Source organism: Pelobates fuscus, chromosome 3 (assembly GCF_036172605.1).
Source record: "Pelobates fuscus isolate aPelFus1 chromosome 3, aPelFus1.pri, whole genome shotgun sequence".
Lineage (NCBI taxonomy): Eukaryota > Metazoa > Chordata > Amphibia > Anura > Pelobatidae > Pelobates > Pelobates fuscus.
Genome location: NC_086319.1, coordinates 293,324,731 through 293,337,296, shown reverse-complemented (window position 1 = coordinate 293,337,296; position 12,566 = coordinate 293,324,731). Strand labels below are relative to the sequence as shown.

The 12,566-nt window shown below is 40.8% G+C and overlaps 1 protein-coding gene across 1 annotated transcript in view; it reads right to left on the bottom strand.

Annotated features, from left to right (window-relative positions):
• ADGRA2 (adhesion G protein-coupled receptor A2) overlaps positions 1-12,566 on the bottom strand; it is a 176,128-nt gene that overhangs the window by 41,617 nt on the left and 121,945 nt on the right. The window contains exon 3 of the mRNA XM_063448684.1: positions 1,661-1,732. Within this exon, the coding sequence (XP_063304754.1) occupies positions 1,661-1,732 (72 nt within the window). The remainder of the gene's footprint in view (positions 1-1,660; positions 1,733-12,566) is intronic.

The following is a 12,566-nucleotide window of genomic DNA, read 5'->3' as shown; positions in this document are numbered from 1 at the left end:
GGGTGCAGTGGCATTGTTGTTTTCACTGCAGGGTAAAATCCACCTATAGTTGTGTCTTTACAACAACCACTAAATGATGCTTCCGCTGTAATGAAGGACAGACTTAGTTATGTGACATGACCTCACACATTGCATGAGGACATCACACTTTCTCAAGTGCAATTAAAGGGAAGCATTGGTTTTGAGGGAAACATTTTAGTGCACAAGCCGGTGCTCTATGTGCATGCGCTTCTCGTCCCCAAGACAAAGAGGAGACTGCATGAAGGACGTCACCAGAGCCAGAGAGGGTGGCTGCAAGGAGTGAGTCTTGGTGCTAAAAAATGTTTTATTTTGTGAGGGCCCTGAATCTAAATAGGGATTAGAACACTATACTTATACTTATAGAAAACACTGTAGCGTTATAAATCTTTGTATTCCTAAATGTTTCTTGTATCTCTTGATGAATCCTGCAAATCGGGTTGGAGGCTCTGTGGTCTGTATGACAGAAGCTCCCTTGCCAGGGCCTTTTAGATAGGCTTGAAGGCCAGGCTCTTGCCTACAGACTATGGACCATTTCCCAAAAGCTCCTGAAAGGGGCTTTTGATGGTAGCAATTGAAAAACAAACTATTCATTGTTACTTGATAACTCTGCAGTGCCCTCTGCTGGGTGAATGGAAGTTTGTACATTTGCATAATGCTGGTATGCAAATGAAGGCAACCAAATAAGCAGTTAAATGTATATATTATTGTATTTTAGTGTGTTCGAAAATTTTATTTGTATTATATGGATCATGTAATAATTATAATTGCTCGTTCTTCAATGTTCAATATATTTGTATTTTAAATGTTTGTCACCACTTATTTAAGGACTAGGCCCCAAAGGCTAGTCCTTGCCCGAACTAAAGTATTAAATGGTAGTTCCTTTTGGAACTGTGTGTCCTGGGTGGATTTTTAAGGATCCCAGTAACAGAGTCTTCAGACCTGTTGCCTGGCTGCACAATCCATCTAGCGTGGGACAAGCCTGAGAGCTGCACATGTCTTTGTAGAGACAAGAGCTATCACAGTGCAGGCAGAGGTGGATAACTTCCTGGAATAAGCACTGCATAGGAACAGGCAGAGGGGGCGATCCCTGCTTGGAAGAAGGCAGCTGCAGATTGGTCGGGTGGAAGAGTTCCAGAGAGTCCCAGTCAAACTTCGGCGACTGGGGTTGAAGTGCTCCAGAGTCCCCTTTGGCAGCTAGGAAGCAAATTTGGCAGAGTACAAGAGCTCCGTCACAATCTGTTTCTCTTAACAGACCTACTTTGAGACATACATTCTCTTTTTGGTTTGGGGTTGGGCACAATTTGCTTCATGTACATGCATTGTTAAAGATCAGATTCTGCCAGGTACCCATAAGCTTCCTGAGCTGCAGAGTGACTGTTGGATCAAGGTATAAATTTGAAAATGTACAAATGTATCTGCCATTTGCCATTTGATACTTTATTTAACACGTAGATGAAGACCAGGTGGCATTTTATGTGAGCATGTAGGAATATGGAGAATTCTGAAGTGCCCCATAACCTTTTTACACCTCTGTAGATGAAAAGATATATATGCCAAAAGATAAACAGGAAACAAAAACAATATGTTAAATCGGTTAACACTGAACCAAACATTTAATAGAGGGCAGCCCCTTACTTACAGCCGTTTTAACTCAGACAGTCCAAGGAAAGCTCCAGGCTCCATCTGACTGATTAGGTTGTTTTTCAAGTCTCTGTACGGAATAAAAAAAAACACACAACCAATAAGTCATTATATGGACACTATAATCGTGACCTGTGATGCATAAAACTGTTCAAAATATTTCCTAGTAAATTGTCTGAGGAGTTAAGCAAATTCCGATTATCTTTATCACAAGAAAAGGGTGTTAAAACCACACATACCATTTACTCTACATGCATAAGACAAATATAAAACTCACAATAAAGCACAGGTTTTTGACAGTCACAAAACAGCTAAAATAAACTGCAGAATGTCTCATGTCACATTATGCCATATATGTATTTTTTTCTGTATTGAAAAACACAAAATTTGTACATGTATAACACAGGGAATTTGTAGCTTAAGGAGTTAACAGCATGTCAGGAATGTCACAGTAATAAGGGTTATGTATCCCTGGTCTCGAAGGGGTTAAGGGGCAATAATTGTATGGATTTAATACATAGAAACATAGAATGTGACGGCAGATAAGAATCATTCGGTCCATCTAGTCTGCCCAATTTTTTACTCATTAGTCCCTGGTCTTATGTTATAGCTAGGATAGCCTTATGCATATCCCACGCATGCTTAAACTCCTTTACTGTGTTACAACAGATTAAGAAAAGCCTGCAGAGACCATGTGGTGTCAGCAGCCAATCAGAATTACTGAGTAGATCCTAGCTTTCCACTGAGCACGAACAGAAAAAGGTTCTTTTTTTTTAACTTTCTTATGCCGAATGTCATACATGCGATAGAAAATAAATACTTGGCTACAAATCTAAAAAAAAAAATATATTACAAATATTAACATTATAGGTAATTGCTATATGATGTTGCACTGACAATTTATAATGCAAGTGTCACTTTAATCCAATAGTCTTCTATGGAATGTAGATATCAATAGCACTGAATTTCACTAAAACCAAGAATAATCCACGTAATTTCATATTTTTATTTATTTATTTTTACATCATACATACAAGACAACATAATAAAACAAAGACATCTATTAAAACAATCCTATTATAGATGCTCAGATCTTTTACATTACTATGCATCAAAATTAAAATTAAAACACAGAAACATCTACAGACCAAAAGTTAAAAAAAAAGAAAGAGAAATGTCGACAAAAACTGCAGGGAAAAGGAGGGATAAGTGAGTATCGCCCATATGTAAAGAGATCAATTAAACTCAAAACCATCAATTTACAATAAAAGAGTACAAAATGTTCACAAAAGCCAAGGAAATCCAAAAGAAACCACCTAAATTCCACTTTATTGGTGGAACTTAAAGGGACGTCAGGTCTTCCCAAGCTTTGTAAGTCATACCAAAGCATTTTTGTCACGGCAGTCTTGTTTTTGGCAAAATACTCATAATCCAACTAGGCTTTCTTTCCATTTCTCATGGCCCTGTGATTTGTCCCCTCAATTGGTGCCACACAAAATCATTACTGTGTTTCCAATTTCTAGCTATTATAATGTTTACTGCTACCAGGCAGTGGATAGACCAGGGATAGGCAACCTTCGGCACTGCGGATGTTTTGGACTACACCTCCCATGATGCTTTGCCAGCATTGTGGCTGTAAGAGCATTGTGGGAGATGTAGTCCACAGCATCTGTAGTGCCAAAGGTTGCCTACCCCTGGGATAGACAGACAAGTTTTGACTTCATCCATGTGGGGCAGCATCAAGGCAAATATAGTTACCACTGGTTTCTTAGCTAGTTGGAATTAAAATTTGTCAAATAGTCAAAAGTAATATTCCCTTGTCATCTGACTTTTATACAGCTCCACCATATATGTTTATATGAGCCTCTATCTGCTCCACACCTCCAGCAAGTGCCTGAATTCTCTCATGGAATAAGGATAATCCTGTTGGCACAATATACCATATGTTGGACTTTTAAAAAGGTTTCTACCAGTGCTAGGTCATGAATATATTTATTGACTCTATAAAGGGAAGCATCCCATTCTTTGCACTGTATCACAATATTTAAAAATATTTTTTTCCATTTCTTAATATTCTTAATAATTCACCAATATTCTCCTATAATACCAAATCTAAGCACCTGGTGAAAACTTTATTTGTCTTTAATTGATTGATAATTGCCATTCATTCTCTCCAGTGTTCCAGAGCACCTAAGTACTGGTATATGTTTCCCCAAGAAGTATTTTATTATCAAGCATTTAAAAACTTCTGAATTAGTTATATGAGACTCCCTCACTAATTGCATGAAGGATTTGATATCGACTTTGTCAGTAATATTGCATACCAATGTAATGCCTTTGGTTTTTCCATGCTTCTAAATTTAAATACTCTATGCTCAGTTATTTCTATATTTAGAAAAGCAGGTTATTTTCCATTGATCCAGGGTCTTCTTTTTGTCCCATACCATAACGGAATAAAATTCTCCAATATCGTATTCTGAGCTAGGTATTTTGATATCATTTATGCTATAAGCTAAGCTTGTCAAATTCTTAACTCCACACGCATTGTTTTCTAACTTATACCATACTTCTGGCCTTAATTTCTCTGCATACATATATTGGCTTCGTATAGCTTCTATATTACTGGAAAGCTAACACCACCTTTATTTTTTTTATATTACAGATCTTTTAAGCTGATCCTTGGCCTTTTCCACTCCAACAAAGTTATTAAAACTTGCTTGTACTCTCTGTAGCCAGGTGTGAGGAACTCTCATAGGAAGCATCCTAAAGAGATATGGCCACTTTACCACTAGATATGCTTTTATAATATGGATCCTTACCCACGGTTATATGTTACCTGTATTCCATCCTTTCAGAGATTAAGTGGTATATTTTATTAACTGGAGACAATTTATTTCCATATTTGTTTAATCTAATTGGAGAGTAATATCCCTAAATAATTTAATTCTTTTTTAGAGCAGTAAAACTGATATTCCCTTTGTATGTGTATAAATTATTTACCTACATTTTTAAAAAGAGCAACCATTCCTAACACATGTATTCCTGACACTATAGTGTTGAAAATACACTTTAAGTGACCAGCCCCTGTTGCCCCCGTTAAAAAGGGTAAAACAAAGAGGAGGGAAGATGGGGTTGCAAGGTAAGCCTTGAGCAGCGTAGTGTAGTACAGGATGGGAGATTGGCTGCCCCACCCGCATGATGGTTCTGCAAGGCCTTGCTGGGACTTCCGTCTAACAGGCAGAATGAAGTAATCCAGGGTACCTCGGTTGGCACCAGGAACAGGTAAGTCACTAATTGTGTCTTTTGAGCTTGTTGGTAGGCGATTATTGTACAAAATAGAGAGATCAAGCTTGGAGCTCAAAGAAAGAACATCCAGCCGCCAGAGAGCTCAGGCCCCGCCCCTATATATATAGACAGATTTTTGTCTGTATGTTTTTAAATTAAAATCCTTTGATGTTTATGTTAGGCATGTGCATGGGGAAAATATTCGGCTCGGTTCGGCATTCTGAAATTCGGGACTTCATCAATTCGGCAATTCGGCACTTCGACACTTCAGCAACTTCGGATCTTAGACACTTCGGCACTTCGGCAACTTTGGCAACTTCGGAACTCCGGCATTTCGGGACTTTTGTTGCAGCCGCTTGGTAGATAACTCCCTAATTCCCACAGTATTAGGGAGTTATCTACCAAAAGGCTGAAAGACCTTAATTGGTCTTTCAGCCAAATTTATTAATACTAAGTAAAAATTACTTAGTATTAGTAAATTGTGCCCCTACTCGCAATACTGTGGCTGCTCACTGTTAAAAAAACAATAAAAAAAAATAAAAAAGGGTCCCCCCTCCCTGAGCGGGTGGGGGCCCTAAAGTAAAAAAAGGGGGGAGGACCTATTGTCCTCCCCACCGGCCCCCACCCCTGAGCGGCTGTGGGCCCTAAATAAAAATGAGGGGGGGACACCTAATGTCTTCCCCCCTGGCCCCCACCACTGAGCGACGGGTGGGGGCCCTAAATACAAATGGAGGGGACCTAATGTCCTCGCCCCTGCCCCCCACCCCTGTGCGGCGGGTGGGGGCCCTAAATACAAATCGGGGGACCTAATGTCCTCCCCCCTGGCCCCCACCCCTGAGCGGTGGGTGGGGGCCTAAACAAGAATAAGGGGGGGACCTATTGTCCTCCCCCCTGTCCCCCACCCCTGAACGGTGGGTGGGGGCCCTAAATACAAATTGGGGGGACCTAATGTCCTCCCCCTTCGCCCTCACCCCTGAGCAGCGGGTGGGGGCCCTAAAAAAGAATAAGGGGGGGACCTAATGTCCTCCCCCTGGCCCCCACCCCTGAGCGGTGGGTGGGGGCCCTAAACAAGAATAAGGGGGGGACCTATTGTCCTCACCCTGGCCCCACCCCTGAGCGGTGGGTGGGGGCCCTAAATACAAATTCGGGGGACCTAATGCCCTCCCCCCTGGCCCCCACCCCTGAGCGGCGGGTGGGGGCCCGAAACAAGAATAAGGGGGGGACCTATTGTCCTCCCCCCTGGCCCCCACCCCTGAGCAGTGGGTGGGAGGCTCTAAACAAGAATAAGGGGGGACCTAATGTCCTCCCCCCTGGCCCCCACCCCTGAGCGGTGGGTGGGGGCCCTAAACAAGAATAAGGGGGGACCTAATGTCCTGGCCCCCACCCCTGAGCGGTGGGTGGGGGCCCTAAATTAAAATTTAACCCCCCTCCCCCCCAGGTGACTAGGAGTCCCCAAACCCCTAGTCACCCCCTCCCCAAAAAAATAAACTCCTACCTACCCCCCTCACCCTAAAAATAATGAGGGGGGACCATTTAACTAAGTACCTGTAAAAATGTTTTCTTTCTTCTAAAATCTTATTTTTTCAGCCCCAAAAAAGGCCAAATAAAAATCCATAATAACCGACGCAATAAAAAAAAAAACGAGCGCAAAGAAATAATAATCCGTATTTACCTGAAATTCGCCCGAATTTTAATTCAGACCGAAACGAATTGCACATGTCTAGTTTATGTTATTTCTAATATTTATAGCCAATTGTTCCATAGAGAGTATATATAGAATGGGTGCTAATGGACAACCCAGCATTTTTAAGTTCGAACCAATTTAAACACAGATTGATTCCCACCACCCTTGCCATTGGTTTTATATGTAGACTGTAAGCTCATTTGAGCAGGGTCCTCATCAGCCCACTGTTCCTATAGCACTATGTACTTCTCTCATTTATTGTAAATTTCCTTCTCTCATAATCTTGTAAAGCGCTGACGAATATGTTGGCACTATAAAAAAGTCAAAAATAATAATATTGTATGGCCCTCAGCATTCACCCCTCAATACCAAAGGCTTGAAGAGCAGTAAATAGATACTTCCACCCAACTCTATCAAATGCTTTTTCAGTGACTAGAGACAGGATCAGGAGAGGATCACATTTTTCTCTACTAAATCCAAAATGTCTACTAGTCTTCTGGTATTGCTACATGCCAACCTGCCAGGCACAAAGCCAATTTGGTCTAAATGAACCATTTTAGATTTAACACTCTTTAGACGCTTAGATATATGCTGAGAATATATTTGTGCCTACATTTATAAGAGATATTGGTCAATAGTTTTTAAACTCTGTTGTTTTTTGTCTTGCTTAAGCATAGGGAGTATATTAGCTTTTTTTTTCATTTCATCTGGCAATTTTCCTCTTATAAGAATATCATTAAATGCATTATATGGTCTGATATATATTGCTTATATGTTTAATAAAATAAGTTGCCAAAAAGCATCCGGGCCAGGGATTTACGTTTAACCAATTTATCTATTGCCATTATCACCTCTTCTTGTTTTATGACTTGATATCGGCTATCCGATTCTAATTTACAGAGTCTTGGGATTGCAGTTCTACGAACATATCTTCCCATTTCTTCACTGTTTATATTCTACGGTAAGTTACACAATTTTTTTATAATATCTAACAAACGCTGTTGCTATATCTGCAGGTGTTGTTATCTATTATTGAGTCTATCCTTTAATTCGCTGTTTTCTTCTTTTTTTTTAAATCTTTTTTCAACATCCTTCTACTTGATCTATTACTGAGATGATATTTCGTTTTATTTTAGTAATGGCATGTTTTATAGCACAAAAGCAAAAATTTAAAAATGATTTAACTAAGCTATTTTTACAGTTCAGCTATTTTGCCCCCAAATTTCCATATCCCATGACAATAACCAGTTTTGGGAATAACCCTGCATGTATTACTCTAAATTCTTTGATTACAATTAATCCTTTTAGAGTAAGCATTCTTGACTGCCACATTTGGAGCAAAATTATTCCACGATTAGCCATTTGTCCCACAATTCTTGAGTTTGGTCTTGGTAAACATGGGCCATTGCATCTAAAATTAAACTATAACTAAATATGTTTGTTAATTATTCTTGGCAAAATACAGTTCAGCCAAGACAGCATGAGAAAAAGTAAAAGCACTGTACAAAATACGCCATCAATTTGCTTTTCCTGTTAATGCTTACGTAGAAGTTAATGACCCTTTCACCTTGGTATGTTTATTCCAAATAAATAAACAAGAAAAAAAAAGAAAATGTACGCAACTGTAAAAGTAGTCTAAATATGAATTTGTATATTTAAAGTATTTTTTCTATCAGGGTTTAGTGTACCGAGTTATCCCACTGTACCTTTCATAACTGCCTGCATATTTTTAATAACAATTCAAAATTTGCAAAATGTAGGTAAAATAGCTCATATGTGCAAAATTTTAAACTTTACTTTCACCACAGCTCACCAAAGCTTAGCTATTTTGGTATTCAATTCACTGTACACTGATCAGCCACAGCATTAAAACCACCTTTCTAATATTGTATAGGTCTCCTTCGTGCTGCCAGCTCTAATGCATTAAGGCATGGATTCCACCTCTGAACGTGACCTCTGAACAGTGGCGTACACACAATCCATGGGACCCGGTGCAAAACTGATCCATGGACCCCCCTCTCTTTTTCCCCCATCTCAATCCCCTCCCCCGACAGACACACACACACACACATATGCATACAGACACACATACACACAGACACATACAGACAGACAGATACATACAGACACATACACACATACAGAAAGACAGACACACACACACACACATAAATACATACACACAGACACATACAGACAGACAGATACATACAGACACATACACACATACAGAAAGACACACACACACACACACACACACACATAAAAAAGACACATGCATACATACACACAGACACATACATACAGACATACACACACACAAGACACACATGCATACAAAGACACATGCATACATACAAACAGACAGGCACATATACATACAGACAGACATACACACAAACACATACAGAGACAGACACACACACACACAGACACAGACACATACATATAAAAAAACACACACACATATACAAAGTGTTTCCTACCTTTTAGGTGCAGGAGGACGACTTTCCCTGGGGTCCAGTGGTGGCTCAGGTTGATGGGAGCTGCTTCCCCCGCACGGCTCTCTGATACCTAGGAGGAGTGACCGGGGCAATCACCCAGGGGGCCCGGTCGCGCTGTTAAAGCACCACAGCGCTGACCGGGCCCTCTGGAAATCCATACCCATCGGGTGGCCCTAACAGCATGGGGCACCCAATGGGCCCCTTGAACGTGCAAAACATGGCAGCTGCTACTCGGTAGCAGGGGTCCGCAAGGCAGCCAGGTCCCCTGGAGTGACAAGACCGGTCGCAGCTGCGACCACTGCGACCTCTATATGTACGCCACTGCCTCTGAAGACCTCTGTACGTGTCCTGTGGTATCTGGCACTAAGGCATTAGCAGCAGATCCTTTAAGTCGTACAAGTTGTGTGGTGAGTCCTCCATGGATCATATTTGTTGTTCCAGCACATTCCACAGATACCCAATCTGATTGAGATCTGGGGAATTTGGAGGCCAGGGCAACACCTTGAACTCTTTGTCATGTTCATCAAACCCTTTCTGAACCATTTTTGCAGTGTGACAGGGTGCATGATTCTGCTGAAAGAGGCCACTGCCATCAAGGAACACCACTGCCAGGAAGGAGTGAACATGGTCTGCAACAATCTCTAGGTAGGTTTTATGTGTCAAAGTAACATCAACATGAATGCCAGAACCCAATGTTTCTATGCAGTACCTACCCCAGAGCATAACACTGCCTCTGCTGACCTGCCTTTTTCCTATAGTGCATCCTGCTGCCATCTCTTTACCAGGTAAATTACACACCTGGCCATCCATGTGATTCATCAGACCAGGAAACCTTCTTCCATTGCTCCATGGTCCTGGTCTGACGCTCATGCCCCCACTCAAGGGGCTTTCGAGGTGGGCAGGGTTCATCATGGGCACTGTGTTAGCAGCTATGCAGCACCATATGCAGCAAACTACAATGCACTGTGTGCTCTAACACCTTTATCTCATGGCCAACATTAGTTTTACCGCAAAGTCACTCTGATCTTTTTGCTTGTCCATTTGTCCTGCTTCCAACACATAAAAATTCAAGAACTGACTGTTCACATGCTGCCTAATATATCCCGTGCCTTGACAGATGCCATTGTGACAATATCATCAATGTTATTCACTTAACCTGTCAGTGTTTTTAATGTTGTTGCTGATAGGTGTATGTAATGGCATTTCCCTGCCTTTGTATGTCATCTTCCATCCTCTCTACCCATGAACATCATGCTGCTGATGAATAAGATGAATAGGTCAATGGGGCCTGATGGAATACACCCAAGGCTATTAAAAGAGCTTAGTGGTGTACTAGCAAAACCATTAACAAATTTATTTAACCAATGATTGTTAACAGGAGTAGTCCCAGAAGAATGGAAGTTAGCGAATGTTGTGCCCATTCACAAGAAAGGTAGTAGGGAGGAGTCGGGCAACTATATGCCAGTAAGCCTTACTTCAGTAGTGGGGAAAGTAATGGAAACCATGTTAAAGGATCGGATTGTTGAACATCTAAAATCACATGGATTTCAAGATCAGAGACAACATGGGTTTACTTCAGGGAGATCATGCCAAACTAATCTTATTGATTTTTTTGATTGGGTAACTAAAATAATAGATCAGGGTGGTGCAGTAGACATTGCTTACCTAGATTTCAGTAAGGCTTTTGACACTGTTGCACATAGAAGGCTTATCAATAAACTGCAATCTTTAGGTTTGGATTCCAATATTGTTGAATGGGTAAGCAGTGGCTGAGTGGCAGGCAACAGAGGGTTGTAGTCAATGGAGTATATTCGAAGCATGGTCTGAGCTCTAAAGAGCTAAAAACAAAACATTTTGGCTTATCTTTGGGCTAAACCTGAAGACCGTAAAGGATGATGTTTCGTGCTGAATTTAATAAAAAAAAAAGGACCAAGCTTGCCCAGCTGTTTTGGAGTAGTTTAAATGAAGCTCCCCAACCCCCTCCCCCCCCCCCCCCCCCTCTTCCTATAAGAGCCGATCCCATTTTTCTGTATTTAATAAAAAAAGATGTTACTTTCTTTCTGGCCGTAGTTGAAAGCTCAAGATATCTGTAGAGCCAATAAACAGAGGGAATCAATCATGTGCATGGCGCAGGAAAAATAATATATCAGAGCTGACTTTTTGCCTCTTTGGGAGAGATAAAATGAAGGGGGGGGGGGGGATCACATTTTAGAGAGAAATACAGCCCTGTGTATAGTCTTACCATGTTAACTGCTTCCATCCCAAACACAGATCATATTAGCTTGTAATAAAAATATACTGAAATTCAGAGATGCAACACTAGATAATAGGCCACACATGCTCAGTGATCAGTGCAGACCAGGAAGTGTAAGAAATGAAGTGACCTATGAAATTTTAATCCCAAAAGCTCAGACTGTAAAAATGTTTGCACATTCCATAGTTTGATTCATGGTCCTACTTTTTATTATTATTATTTTATATCACTAACAAACTCTGCAGCGCTAGCTGCAGTAAATAAACTGTAGTTTTGTTTTTCTTCTCAAACTAACTGTTAAAAAAACAGGTCTTACACTCCAGGGTTCACTACTGATTGAGCACACTTGCATTAAAGGGCTAGTCATTTTTATTAATTCTGCCTTATGTAGCCATAACACATTGTAAATTGCACATTAACAGTCTGGTTTGTTAGCAAGTGCCCTCTGACTCCAGATGATACGAGGAGTCCTCATAAAATGATGTGGCACAGAGATTTTGCTCAAGGATGGCAAACACAGGCCAGTTGAGTTCCAATATGCATTATTCTCTGTTCCGTAAATTGGTAAGTCTACAGAATTGGAATGGCTATAAAATTGTTACTGGGACTTTTCTATTTTTTCAACCATTTTAAAATCCAAAAAAGGATTATAAATATCCAGTTAAACTAGTTGATAAGGTTTATTTTTGGTTTTTGGAGTGTCATCCCTGTGCGTTGATTTTTTCCATTGGCACCAATAGTTGCAAACAGTCTTGACTCTTGAGGTCACTCACCACATTTTTCCCTCCCTCTGTCATTGTATTATTAGGGATAATTGGCAGGCAGGTTGTGTGTATTTTCTGGTTCACACTGCTATACACAGTGTTAGGTACAGTGGTGTATTTTGAAATGGTGCTGCCCTAGGCACAACAGATCTCACCCACGGACAAGCACACACTCTCAGATACACTGACACACACACACACATACACTCACTGATTTGACACAATTTAACAGACACATACAATCATTCAGACACACACTGACAGGTGCATACATTCACTGACAGACACACATACGCACTGACAGACGAACCCACTTACTGACAGACACACACACTGGACACACACACTTACAGACACTCACTGACAGACATACACACACATTCACTGACAGACAGACACAAACTCATTGACAG